Source organism: Triticum dicoccoides, chromosome 5A, assembly GCF_002162155.2.
Source record: "Triticum dicoccoides isolate Atlit2015 ecotype Zavitan chromosome 5A, WEW_v2.0, whole genome shotgun sequence".
Classification (NCBI taxonomy): domain Eukaryota; kingdom Viridiplantae; phylum Streptophyta; class Magnoliopsida; order Poales; family Poaceae; genus Triticum; species Triticum dicoccoides.
Window position 1 is genome coordinate 631,300,162 of NC_041388.1, and position 12,767 is coordinate 631,312,928.

The window sequence follows — 12,767 nt, forward strand, 5'->3', positions numbered from 1 at the left end:
GGTCATATTTTTGTAGTGCTTAGGCGAAGCCCTACGGAGATCACTTCACCATCATCGTCACGACGCCATCGTGCTGCCGGAACTCATCTACTACCTCGCCGTTTTGCTGGATCAAGAAGGCAGAGGACGTCACCGAGCTGAATGTGTGCAGAACGCGGAGGTGTCGTACGTTCAATACTTAATCGGTTGGAGCGCGAAGAAGTTCGACTACATCAATTGCGTTGTTAAACGCTTCCACTTACGGTCTACGAGGGTACGTAGACATACTCTCTCCCTCGTTGCTATGCATCCCCATGGATAGATCATTGCGTGTGCGTAGAAATTTTTTTGTTTTCCATGCAATGTTTCCCAACAGTTGCTGGCCTTGCCGAAATGGTGTTGGCCGCCAACGTGGCAGAAAGAAACGCTAGACCATACCATGTTGCTAGAAAGGCTTGATCCCCTGGTGTTTTTGATCTGAATAGGTAAGTGGTCCCAGGGCCGCAGGTGGGGCTCTCACCCACCACTCACCCCCACAATCTTCCTCCTCATTCCCCACCCAAGTTGCAACCATCTCCCCTATCTCTCCTCCACTCGGTCCTCCTTTAAATCCTTCTAAATCGGTGGCATTTGTCCATGGATTGTGTGTCTTTTCCATTCCTAGAGGTAACCTCCTTCACCTCCCAAGTTCTGATTGGATGGAGTGTTATATTTGGATGGTTTGTTCATGTGACTCCTAACCCTAGTTGTGAAGATTTCTCCCAAAAATAATCCTTGAATTGTTGATACTGTGACTAGTATGATGTTTGTGATGTTTAGTAATGAGTATGGTTGGTCCAATAGTGGTTTAGGGTTAGTGCTAGTAATGAGAATGAACAAAGCTTAGGGTTTTGGGTTAGGGTTAATGTTAGAATTTAGGGTTAGGGTTAGTATTAGAAATTGTTCTAACTTGTTTTGTATGTCATGTGGTAGATTTGTCATTGATACTTGTAAGTACTTACGATGCCATTGTTTTTTAGATGGAGAGGATCATGAATGTTCATTATGCTGACAAGACGATATTTGTGAATGGTGAGATTGTTCACAACGGTGAGGAAGTGTTGGCATTTTTTTACAAGTCCTACGTTTTTTAGGATTACAAGTCCTGGTTATGAGGAGGTTGTGGAAGATATAATGATTTCATTAAATTGGATGGATCTACGTGGGCCAAGCCAAAAATGCCGGGGGTTTGGCGTTTCTATTTGGGGCAGTAACGCCACAAGTCTTGGCGTTGCTAAAAAGGGTAAAATCGTACTAAAAATCAAGGGAGGTCATTTCGTGCTAAGGTTTTCTGACAAGGTTTGAACAATGATTTCGGCCTTCTTTTGAGAGGGGGGGGGGTGGGGGGTACAAGTATGTTACAACAGTGGGTACAAGTCCTAGTTAGTTCGTATGTGGAATACAAGTTGCGCTAGAAAAGAAGTTCTCGAAACTTATTAATATGGAATCTAATTTTAAGGATTTTGACGCGATGAAAACAGTTTGTAATTTGGACGATCAGTTTAGGTGATAAATCATTTTAAAAAGTATTAAAAAATCTCATGAAAAATAGGGTTTTTTAACATGGTCGCTCTTACATCTTCTTTTCACATAAGAGGTAAGAATATATAATAGATCTGAACCGTTGATTTCATTAAATAGTGGGTTTGATTAATCTTACCTTCTTACCTTCCATGTGAAAAGAGGGGGTAAGAGGGAGAGTAATTCATGCTTTCCGTAAAGTCCGTTGGAATATGTCCGTTCGGTAAGGGTGACCATGTTAAAATTGCTCCGTAAAAGAAGAAATACGTACGAGCCTTTTCTTCCCTTAACAACAGATTTCTGGATCCTCGGAACATCTGGGCGTCTTCCTAGTTAATCTAGTGCACACTGGATCTATCCTACTACGTACCCGGCTTCATATGGACGAGCAATCAACAAACGAGCCAACGGCGGCACGTAGTGTGGTGCGGGGGCTACTCGGTCCGCGGAGCAGCTCCGAAAGACCGAAACCCAACCGGCAGCGCGCGACCCTCGTCGCAAGCTTAGATGGATTTCAACACGGAGGGTCACAAAATAATCATGAGTGCCCCTATGATCATGGCGGCAAACAAAAAGCTGTCCTCACAGCGCAGTGGATGCACTCAAGCAGATTCATACACAGCGGAGCGCAAACCCAGGGAGCAGAGCAGATCTACAAGAAGGAACTGACCTGGGGAGGGCGGAGGAGGACGGAGTCCAATCTTGCTGAGAAACCCTCGACCTCCGCATAGCTGAGCTGAGCACCCGACTAGAGATGAATCCGGATATGACCTAGGTTACCCACCAAGTGTCAAGTGTGGTATAGTACGGAGTAGTAGTAGTAGTAGTAGTAGTAGTAGTAGTAGTATGAAAGACGACTCAGAAATATTGATTGATGGGCATGTCATACCGGTCGCCACCCCAAAATCTTCATCTTTACCACTTTAAAGATTCTCCTTCCCTTCCTTTAGTGACACATACATACATTTATATACGCCTTTTAAACGTGCGGGGTTGGTGGGAACCGGTCCTTGTGTCAGGTTTCGCCGTGTGTCAAAAGTGGCATTATGTGATTGTGAATCAAAACTGGAACAGAATGGCCAAAGCTTTGTCATATTATACTAATACTAATAATAAAGCAGACGGAAATAATTACAAATGATGAGTTCCACTAGTAGCTACTAGCAGTAGGTAGTACGAGTCCCCATCAGTTCTTCAGAATTTCATACAGCTAGTTTCTTTCTCTCCCTTTATTTATATGGCAGTGTGACGAGCCAAATAGGCACAGCCAGCGTGGATGGTTGCAGCTGCTTCGGACGCTCAAGCTCTCCGCGTCAACAACTCGGACAATCAGATTGGTGGTGGTCTTGTACTCCAGGAACTGCCAACAGTGTCGCAAACCGCTGCTGTTGAAGAACAACTCGATCAAAAGCTCGATAGTTTCTGGGTTTTGGACTGATGCTAAGGGCTCCAAGCGTGCAGGCTTTTAGATTCATGGTCCTGGTAACATGTGATCAGAGCATTTTTCCAGGGCTGTCCTTATCTCCTTCAGCATCTCGTCGATCCCGATGTGCCTCCTGCAAGGGCAGGAAAACAACGGAAATGACATTTTATAACAGAAGAAGAGAACAGTTTCTTGCGACACCGAGTGAATTAAAGGGGAAAATGTGTTGAATTTGTACAACTTGAGGACATTTGAAGCAGTGTACGAGAAAACTCATGGTGTGATAATAATGCAAGTGTCACATGAGGAGGCTTACAAATTAATCAAATATCAAATGAAAACAGCAAATATTAGTCTCCCCATGCACTAGGGATCGGATCATACAATATATCAAGCACCCCAGACCCCAGAAGAGATGAGGTGGAAAAGCAAAGCGCGGTTTTGTATTGATCAGCAGACCAACAGATTTACGAGCTGTTTAAGTGAACATGGTAAAAGAATGTGTTAAGTTGGTCTGGTGAGAAGACTTACAGTACGCTTGCGCCAATTACAGCCTGAGGCCTTGGGTAGTCTCCAAGTTCCTTATCATCATCTTCTGAGGTATGGTGTCTGTTGAAGTTTTCATTTAGTTTTCCTTCGCTGGCATTTTTGTCATGGCATTCTCCACAGCCTACTGAAGATATTTCAAGTGCCAATGAAGATAACCTATCTTGGGCCTACAACGGAGAAAAACATTGTTAGGGCACCAATCATGCCAAGAAAGATCTAGAAAACTAAATGCTAAAAACCAGGGAAACCATAGTTTGATCCAAATTAAGTAGGAAATTGCACCTTAGGAAGATCAATCTTGTTCAGGACCACAACATAAGGCCGCTCCAGGTATTTGGGGTTATACATCCTTAATTCCTGTACAGAGATGATTGTCAGATGATCATTCAACATTGAGACTATACTTGAGAAACTAAACATAGACATATGATTCAGTTTTCTCACAAGGCTTACATTTGAAATAAGATTTTGCAATCCCTTAGCAAAGCAACTATTATCCTACAGATCCTACTACCAAGTTCCAACTAACTAGATCTTAATAGTTAATACTTAACAGATAACAGAATTGTTGGTGCAAGTGCCGCTACTCTGATCAGTCCCTTCCCTTTAGTTCTATTGATTAGACTTCCTATATACAAAGGGCAATAAGATTATGCTAACAACAAATGAAAAAAAAAATAACAAACTGTCCCACTACTGATGCTAGTGTAGCTTCCAGGTTCAGGGTTATAGCTATGGACAAATTATATAGTGAATGTCATTGCAATTCTCAAAACAAAATAGGACTTGGGAATGATGAAAGCAATTAGTTACTTCTCTGACAATCTTATAATTGTTCACAGGGTCATCAGCAGCAGCATCAACGACGTGGACGATTACCCTCGTTCTCCTCAAATGTCTCAAGAAATTGCGACCAAGACCCTGCGGTGCAATTAAAGCACATGATAAATCCACAGAGGCTAACCACGGGAAGCAACAAGACGACACCTTCAAACAAACATTGTGCAAATAACACAAAGGTAAACGGCACCTTGCCCAGATGAGCGCCCTCAATAAGACCCGGCAAATCTGCCAATGTTGCTCCAGAGGAAAACTGCAACGCCCCTAAAGTGGGATCTCCACCAAGCCGGCCAAGATTTGGCATTAATGTAGTGAATGGATAATCAGCAATGTCTGGTCGTGCAAGCGTTATAGCTGATAGAAGTGTTGATTTTCCAGCATTTGGAAGTCCCTGAAAATGCAAATGAAGACGATTAGGCCAACATTGCGATATGCCAAAGAAATAGATCTGAAGCAAGCCTTGAAGACCTGATAATCCAACAAGGGACTCTTAGCAACTGCAACCCTTCTAACCCAGAGTCATCTCTTGACTCTTGTATATAGAAAATGATCTGAACACCTTTTTCCTAATAAAAAAGAGAGAGAGAATCCATTATGTAGCAGTGCAACACTCTTACCACAAGGCCAACATCTGCAACCACCCTTAAGATTAACTCCAAGCTTATTTCCTCACCAGGCTGGCCATGCGTTAATACCTACAGAAAAAGGAGATGAGACAAAATCACACCCAAAAAAAGTAGAGGTGAAAATGGAGAAATCTAGTCAGCAAATAAAGATGTTGTTATTTGAAATATTTGGATAATCCTAAACTATACTGATAGGATCAGATAACACCGAATACCACGCATTTGGTGTACAGTACTGTTAAAGAATTCTTATGTACTCATTGGCATTAGCGGCGGAGCATCTGTTTGTTTATCACTCATTACCAATTTGCGATGGGCATCGCATCAGTTGGAGACATGTAAACAGTATTGCTAGACGTGCGAGAACTTCGAGTGGAGGCAGAGAACTAGATTGTACTATGCTCTCTGATGGACCAGTGGTATTATTATCTATGTAGAACTAGAGTAACCATAAACACTAAACAATGCAGCACCATGAACCTCTCTGCAGGACCGCTCAGCGGCTCGCTCACCAGAACATGCCGCACAGCCCATCATGCATGTTCTGCGGCCAAACTCTGGAGACAATGCACCACCTCCTTGTGGACTGACTGTTCTACAGGATCGTCTGGCACAAAGACCTCTCCTGGATCCATGCCCCCTCCTGTGGCCCGAAGCCCTCATCGACTGGTGGGACGTTGCAAAGCAGAGGACTCTGAAGGAACGGCGCAAAGCCCTTGCAACTTGCAAGCACCATACTCCCCACGTCCTGGATGATCTGGAAGCACAGGAACAAGTGCACCTTTGACAACATGCGCCTGGACTCCAACGTCCTTCTTAGGGACATCGCTGATGAGGGTTGCGCGTGGGAGCAGCTGGGTTGGCAGCCTGTCAACCTGAAGGCTGGGATGTCCACTGATTCATCCTGGCAGCGCCTTTGCCTTTGTTGTGTTTAATGTTTCCTACCTGCCCTGCTTGGGCATGTAATTAACTTTGTTCCTGCCTTTTCAATATAATGAGATGCAGAGCTTTTGCGTTTTCTTCAAAAATAAAAATAAATACTCCCTCCGTAAACTAATGTAAGAGCGTTTAGATTACTAAAGTAGTGATCTAAATGCTCTTATATTAGTTTACGGAGGGAGTACTAAACAAGCAGTGCATTATAAGAAACACAGAGCATTTTGTTCTGATCAATCCTTCCCTGATTTAATGACCCTAATAAGACAACCTATTGGTAAAAATGGCATCGAATATATACCATCAAATCCAGGATTATTTCATAGGTAACAACTTACCTTATCAGTAACATCACGCATGACATTAGGCGATAAAGCCATGGCTTTCCCTCTTTTGTAATCGGGCGCATCGATCAAGCTGATCTGCAAAAGTGAAGTAAATATGTAAAACCATAATAATGATAGCAAGCATATGTATCATACCAAATGAAAAAGAATATCAGAAAACAATGAAAAGTGTCCACTACACTGTTTTACATGAGGTACTCACATACTCAGCTACACTGGAATCTGTATTCAGAGGAATAGGCATGGTTATCGCCATCTCAACTAGTCACAGTGAGATTTGCAATTGTCTCCATACCCACCTGGTTATAGACAAACTCAGATTTTCTCCCGGAGCAGCAGCCCTTTAGGACAACTGGGCCAGGAATTTTAACGTGCAGTGGAGGTCGTAAGAAACAGCAGATCCGACGGTCAGAAACGCCTCAGTCACTAAAACGGATGGCCAAAAATGAAGGAGGCGTGCGAGGGCTGGGATTAGGCTCAATTTTACTGTCCTAAATGCCATCCGTTGGTAACGCAATCGTACCCGGTAACAATCTAGTTATAGACACTGATACAGCCCTCAGAATGCACTTTGGGTATATTATCAGATACAGGTTTTCAGGGGTAGAACGATTCAACTTAAGTGTGTTGAAAGTACACAAATGCGTCTTGACATGTTAAAATTGGTTAACTCCGATACTTCGCAAGCAGTTTACACAGTTTTCCTGCAAGTGCCATAAACCAGAGCATCATCGTGAAATGGTTACTAAGCTCTATAGAATTTGTGCTGTCCATAAGGAATAACTTGGGTCTGCTATTGCTGAAGCAAAACCCATGGCTCCTAGCATAGTTGTGGAAATGTTTGCCAAGTGTCGTACGCATTTGCAGACAGAAATTCAGTCACTCTGTTTTAACATTCTAACACGACGATACAGATTAACATCTACCAACTCACCCCGCCCTGTCCACCCCTAGCGATGAGCACCTCATCACCAGGATGAGCCAAATCGGCAAGAACAGACCCTTTCTTGCGCCTCACAACGGTACCTGCAATTCAGTGAGCAGGCAAGGCATCATCAGAGTCAGACGCCTAACCTCACAGAGCCACAAGCAAAAATTGCTCCGCGTTCACAGCAGCAGGCCTACAAACCTACAGGCACGGGTATCCTGAGCGTCTCCCCGGCGGAGCCGTTGTGCATCCGGGAGCTGAGGGTGCCGGTGGCCCCGACGTTGCCGCCCCTCTTGGCGCAGTGCCGGGCCTTGGCGTGGAACCCCAGCAGCGACTCCTCCGCCTCGTCGGCGTACAGCACCACGTCGCCGCCGTGCCCGCCCACGGGCAGCGACACGGACCCGTCGTAGTTCCGCTTGAACGACACCTTCTTCCCGCTGCCCTTCTTGGCCTTTCCCTTGTCCGCGGCCCTGCCGCCGCCGCGGGGCTTCGAGGTGGCCGCGTCCGCGGAGGAGCCCGGCGGCATGTTGAGAACGGCGCCGTGGCCGCCGTCCCCCGCGCGCACGCTGACGACCGCGTGGTCGAAGTACTTGTGCGCCTCCTTGGCTAGCGCCTGCGGCGGCGGGGATGCGCTCGGGGGAGCCTTGGCCCTGGCCGCCGCTGACGCCGCCCGGCACGCGACCGCGATCGGCCTGCGCCTCGGCGCGAGCAGGGCGTCCCTGAGAAGTTCCCGCTGGAGAAGCAGGTGGTGGTGCGCGCCCCCGGAGAAGACGGCGCGGTGGTGGCTGGCCGTGTGGGAGGGGAGGAGGAGCGTCGCCATTGGGGTGCTGCCACTGGTGGTGGTGTCAGTCAGTGCAGCGCCGGGGTTGGGGATAAGCCGCCGCGGGGTTTAGTTATGGGCCGTTGATGAGGCGCGGCCCGTGGGCTCGGACCATAATGGTGCGCTCGTACTGGGCCAATTTGCCACGCCTCAAGCTCGACGTCCGGGGCTTTAGTTTGTGCCTTTTCCTCACTCAAGCGAGAGATAGTTTGAACTTTTTTTGTCTACAAAACATAGTTTGAGCTTTTTGTTCCCTCAAAAAAGTAAAAACTTTTTCCTACCCGCAGCGTCGTTGATATACCTGTTTTCGCCCCTCAAATCAAAAAAGAAGAAGAAAAAAAGTTGAAATCCTCTTTTCTAGTCAATGAAGAAAGGACGTTCAACCACACCATTGTCCATGTCAACACAAGGGGGATGGAAAAAAGAAGAGAGAAAAATGACTCCATCTAACAGGTAGGTCCACATGGATATGCAAAGTCGCAAACTGGCCGATTGCCAGACTCTAGAAGAGACTCTCAATACAGGTTCGTTCTACATCAAACTGGAAACAGCAATGTACATCCACCGCATCACATGCGTGAAGAGATGGAGGACTCCCGTCCAGATCGCCTTGGCCTTCACCGCCGTCGCCGCTTCGACTGCACCTGCTGAATGTAGGGCAGAGATGAATTAGTCGCAACTCATAAAAGCATGCCACCAGTCGTTATAAAATTATTATGTCAAGTTTCGTTATAAATTATGCTAGGTTTCGTTGCTGTTCTTCATGTGTTTCTTCTATTCATGCATTTCCATTTGGTGTTTCTTCTATTCATTCATGCATTTCCATTCATTTGCGTCCCAATGGCCGATGGGCCCCTGGTTTTAAGCAATTATTTGTACCTACAATGAAACATGGCAGCTATCTAAAAAGGACGGACCAGGTGGGGTCTGGGGAAGGATTATACGAGGCAAGCCTTACCCCTGCACAGTGTAATGCAGAGAGGCCACGTCGAACCCAGGACCTCTTGGCACAAGTGGGGAGTGCTTCACCACTGCGCCTCCAACAATACATGACAGCTATATCAAAAGGAAAGAAAATACAAGATCATCTATGCCTACTTCCACTAAATTAGAAGATCCTATGCATCGTTGGTTTTGCTAGTGATACAAATTAAGAATCAATGCAGCAACAATTTAATCAATTAAAGCATCAAATTACTTACCTTCTCGTCTGATTCGCCTGTAGATTCATGGGAATTTTCGTTCTTGACTCCATTTCCATTTCCATTTTCAGCAACACAACCTTCACATGTAAAATTCTCAAGTTTCTTTGCTTCTTTGATGGTCTTTCCAATACAAGCAGGGTGAAACCTGGGGACAATGTTTCAGGACATCAACAAGATATTCTGGAACTACTATTCAAAGATATACTAGTTTTGCCAAAATGGTCAGAAAAGCTGAAAGTGCTACAGAGCGGCTGATACATGAAAATGGATGATGTATGTGAAGAAAGACTATAATGTTCTCAACTAGCTATCTTATTTGAATTTATAAATATTCTGTTGAAAGGAGTAATGCAATTTTTAATTGCAGAAACTAAATGCATGTAAAGACCATACAATCTTTGAAAAGGTCAAGAACTTGAAAGCGCAACTCTCAAAGGTGGATATCACATAACGGAATCGCTATCTATTCCAAGTACTTTTTGCCCAAATCACCTTGTCTCCACACTTTTATAAACATGCATGAGCTCAAACAATCACGCATGAAGCCAGGAATTTGACTATGCAACACTCGGCCCAAAATGAACTACTATTACTAATTAATCTTCTCTGATGTTCAGTATCAGACTACCAAATTGCAGTAACCAGTGGTAGATTAACTTTTTAGCCTGCTAGAGCCCCTTAATCGGTTGTGTAGTTTGCACCTGTGAAATTTAGTTGCTTTGCTGCTAGTGAGAAAAAATGCTTTTACAAAGGTAATAGGATGCTGAACATCTTGACTTCATTGAATGACACAAATGCAAGATAGTCTCCACGTTACAACCATTCTGGTATAGAGAAACTAAACGAATGCATCAACTGAAACTTACCAATCAGAGCATTCCTCACACTGGATCATAAGATCGTCAGGGTTGTATGGCATCTCACACTTACAAAACCTGTTGTGTTGTTAGAATAAGAGATGGAAAGGCAGTTAATTAGTACAAATAAAAAACTAAACATGTCTTGTCTTTCATAAAAGAGAGATACGATGTATCCTAATAGGTAATATGCATGTTAATCAAAGAGCGCTACAAGAGAGCAAAGATATAGTTTCGCCAAAATCTGCAAGATAGGTCTTATAAAGGCTCCCCTGACTCAGACTTTGCAGTAACATTACCGGTAAACCATGTACCTAGTTCAATCTGGCACAACAGAGCATAGCCAAAACAAAGTGAATTATGTCCCAAAAGGAGTAATAGGGTTACAGTAGAGAGTAGTAATAGGGTTACAGTAGAGAGTATCTCTTATAAACCCATCTCTCATGGTAACGAGAGAACAAGTTATCAATTATCAACCATGGGGGCACAAAGCCAGAGGTTTTAGAGGGAAAAAAATCATAGGTTAGAGCCACGGAGGAAACTGTAAGAAAGTAAGAAACAATGACTCACTCAACACCATCAAATGAAATGCACACTTTGCTCAACTGCCTTCAGCATCAAACTAGTTGTCTAAAGATGCTAGCAAAATAATGAAATTATGAAGTACTCCCTCTGTAAACAAATGTAAGATGTTTTAGATCACTAACGTAGTGACCTAAAACGTCTTATATTTGTTTACAGAGGGAGTAGTAAGATGTGCCGTAGAAAAACAGAGGCTCGTTTAAATTCTTACACAGCTATGCGGTCAGGCACAAAGCTGCCTGTGATTGATTTGTACTCGAAGCGGCAAAAATAGTCCTCAGGATTGACAGCAGAAAGCTTGGTGTAGTCCCGGAAGCTGTAGACGTTGCACTTGCACTCTATGGTATCAGCACTCTGCACATCTTGGTGGTCAGAGAGGAACACCTCCTTCTCGCCATGGAATGGCCTGCGCCCACCAATGGACTCCTCCGGTCGGTAGTACCAGCGCACTTTAACCTTGACATTTGCGCCCCGAGGTCCTGCTGCCTCGATTTCCTCAATCTTGGCCACATACGGAGGCTTTGATGTGTCGGGCGCCTTCATCAGCACAGAGTCCCCAGCTGAAACAAAACAGACCATGGACTTAAATGGTAAGCTAAAACTGGATAGTAGTAGTAACAAGACTAGGATAGCGATGTTTAATTGCCCCAGGACTGATATGGCAGAAGGTTATCACACTTTACGATGAACTATTGCCGCCAACATCCTGAACTGAGGAAATTTCAGCACAAGAAATGCAAGTTGTGCAGCCTAGGATAAGCCTCCACATAACCTCCCATCATAATCCTTTTGGCTGGGTTAGCAAAAAGACTTACATTGTACCCAAAGATAAGCTTTTAGGGTTTCGGCCGACAGAGCTACTCTCAAGTCCTCAGCTCCATGTGCATACTGGGGAGTAAGTGTTAATCCGAGTGATATAAAGAAGACACTAACTAACCCTGCTAAAGCCCAAATCCAGCTTAACCCCAGTTCTTGACTGACAGTGTCTCCCCCGAATGTTCAAAGGTAAGTAGATTAAGAAACCAAAGCAGTAAAATTAAAGAACGCTCCAGGATTTACAGCATGCTAGGACCATTTCAGGATGCACGACTTGCTAACACCAGATTTTTCTTTAGGGGGCGCGAGTGCAGATTCTACATCTGGCATGACCGCGGCCCCCCAAACCCGTCGAAATCGGAGCAATCCCGCCCGGGCACCCGAAAATCCGCCGAAAAAATATCGGAAACAAACTAGACCGGACTGGACTGGAATCACGAACGGAGGAATCGGGGGGCGAGAGGGGGGAGGGGAGGGCTCACGGCGGATGACGCCGTCGGATCCCTTGATGGTGTAGGACTCCAGGATCCGCCTGGGTGTCCGCGGCGTCTTCCCCGGCGTCTTTGACATGGGCGGCGGCGGCGCGGCTCCGACGAGGGGAGGGGAGGGGATGGGGATGGGAATGGGAATGAGCGAGCTCTCTCTGTTTTTTTTCTCTCTCGGCCCTGCGCGAGCCCGACGAGCCGCCTTTATTTTCTCTCTCGCTCGGTGTGACTGTGCGCGTGTGTGTCTCTCGCTCTCGTCCTCTTTCGGTCTCCCTGGACTCCAACAGGGCTCCACCACGCGTCGCGCCCGCCCACCGGCGCCGCGCGGGCGGCCCCTCCGCCGTCCGATCCGGAGGGTGGGGCCCACCGTTATCGCCATCGGACGGTGGTCAGTGACCGATGGTGGCCTGCTGGGAATGCAGACATCGCACACCAAGAAACGGGTCGTTTCTTCAGGTGCCGAGAATACATAAAGGTTTGAAATCAAATACTCCCGCTGTAAACTAATATAAGATCGTTTAAATCACTAAACGGTCTATTTCATTTGAACAAAACGAAACATCCAACTTTTGAACGGATATACTTCATCGTGAATTCGGTTTTCTCTGGTTTGGACAAGCTGCATGCGTTCCGAACAGGGCCTTTAGCGATGGATATGGCGCATTTTTAGTAGAGGCGTATGAAGAGTCAGCTGTGAAACATCTCTATCTAGACATGTTTTAGTGTTAGATACTACTTTCGTGTTTACAAAAATCTAAGACAGATAATTTGGGCTGGAGATAATATATGCAAGTTGGCTGAATTTGCAATTTGG

General features: G+C 45.4%; 3 protein-coding genes across 4 annotated transcripts in view; all 3 read right to left on the minus strand.

Moving 5' to 3' along the window:
* LOC119303587 overlaps positions 1-2,333 on the minus strand; it is a 47,373-nt gene extending 45,040 nt beyond the window's left edge. The window contains exon 1 of the mRNA XM_037580717.1: positions 2,210-2,333. The gene's annotated coding sequence lies outside the window, so the exon portion shown is untranslated. The remainder of the gene's footprint in view (positions 1-2,209) is intronic.
* Positions 2,334-2,588: 255 nt separating this feature from the next.
* Positions 2,589-8,035, minus strand: LOC119303588 (probable GTP-binding protein OBGC2). Its single transcript, XM_037580719.1, has 9 exons — positions 7,390-8,035; positions 7,195-7,286; positions 6,252-6,335; positions 4,969-5,046; positions 4,542-4,742; positions 4,325-4,432; positions 3,794-3,868; positions 3,494-3,678; positions 2,589-3,095 (listed from the first exon to the last, which is right to left on the minus strand). Exons 1-9 carry the CDS (start codon positions 8,006-8,008, stop codon positions 3,011-3,013), a joined length of 1,527 nt encoding a protein of 508 aa, XP_037436616.1. The 5' UTR covers positions 8,009-8,035; the 3' UTR covers positions 2,589-3,010.
* Positions 8,036-8,342: 307 nt separating this feature from the next.
* LOC119303589 (chromatin remodeling protein EBS-like) lies at positions 8,343-12,141 on the minus strand. Of its 2 annotated transcripts, none has more exons than XM_037580721.1 (5): positions 11,951-12,141; positions 10,864-11,212; positions 10,080-10,148; positions 9,211-9,358; positions 8,343-8,652 (listed from the first exon to the last, which is right to left on the minus strand). In XM_037580721.1, the coding sequence occupies exons 1-5, from the start codon at positions 12,036-12,038 to the stop codon at positions 8,626-8,628; spliced, it is 681 nt and encodes a 226-aa protein (XP_037436618.1). In that variant the 5' UTR covers positions 12,039-12,141; the 3' UTR covers positions 8,343-8,625. The 2 variants fall into 2 exon arrangements, with proteins under 2 accessions (XP_037436618.1, XP_037436617.1); XM_037580720.1 differs by having other exon boundaries at positions 8,343-8,655.
* Positions 12,142-12,767: the final 626 nt, after the last annotated feature.

Excerpts from the sequence above, each read along its gene's own strand:
- LOC119303588 (XM_037580719.1), bottom strand. The coding sequence starts at position 8,008 with ATGGCGACGCTCCTCCTCCCCTCCCACACGGCCAGCCACCACCGCGCC. Across the intron at positions 7,287-7,389 it reads CAGGATACCCGTGCCTGTAG|GTACCGTTGTGAGGCGCAAG; the intron begins GTTTGTAGGCCT and ends ACTGAATTGCAG. Across the intron at positions 3,679-3,793 it reads ACAAGATTGATCTTCCTAAG|GCCCAAGATAGGTTATCTTC; the intron begins GTGCAATTTCCT and ends TCTCCGTTGTAG.
- LOC119303589 (XM_037580720.1), bottom strand. The coding sequence starts at position 12,038 with ATGTCAAAGACGCCGGGGAAGACGCCGCGGACACCCAGGCGGATCCTG. Across the intron at positions 9,359-10,079 it reads TGTGAGGAATGCTCTGATTG|GTTTCACCCTGCTTGTATTG; the intron begins GTAAGTTTCAGT and ends CATTGTCCCCAG. Across the intron at positions 8,656-9,210 it reads CAGGCGAATCAGACGAGAAG|CAGGTGCAGTCGAAGCGGCG; the intron begins GTAAGTAATTTG and ends CCCTACATTCAG.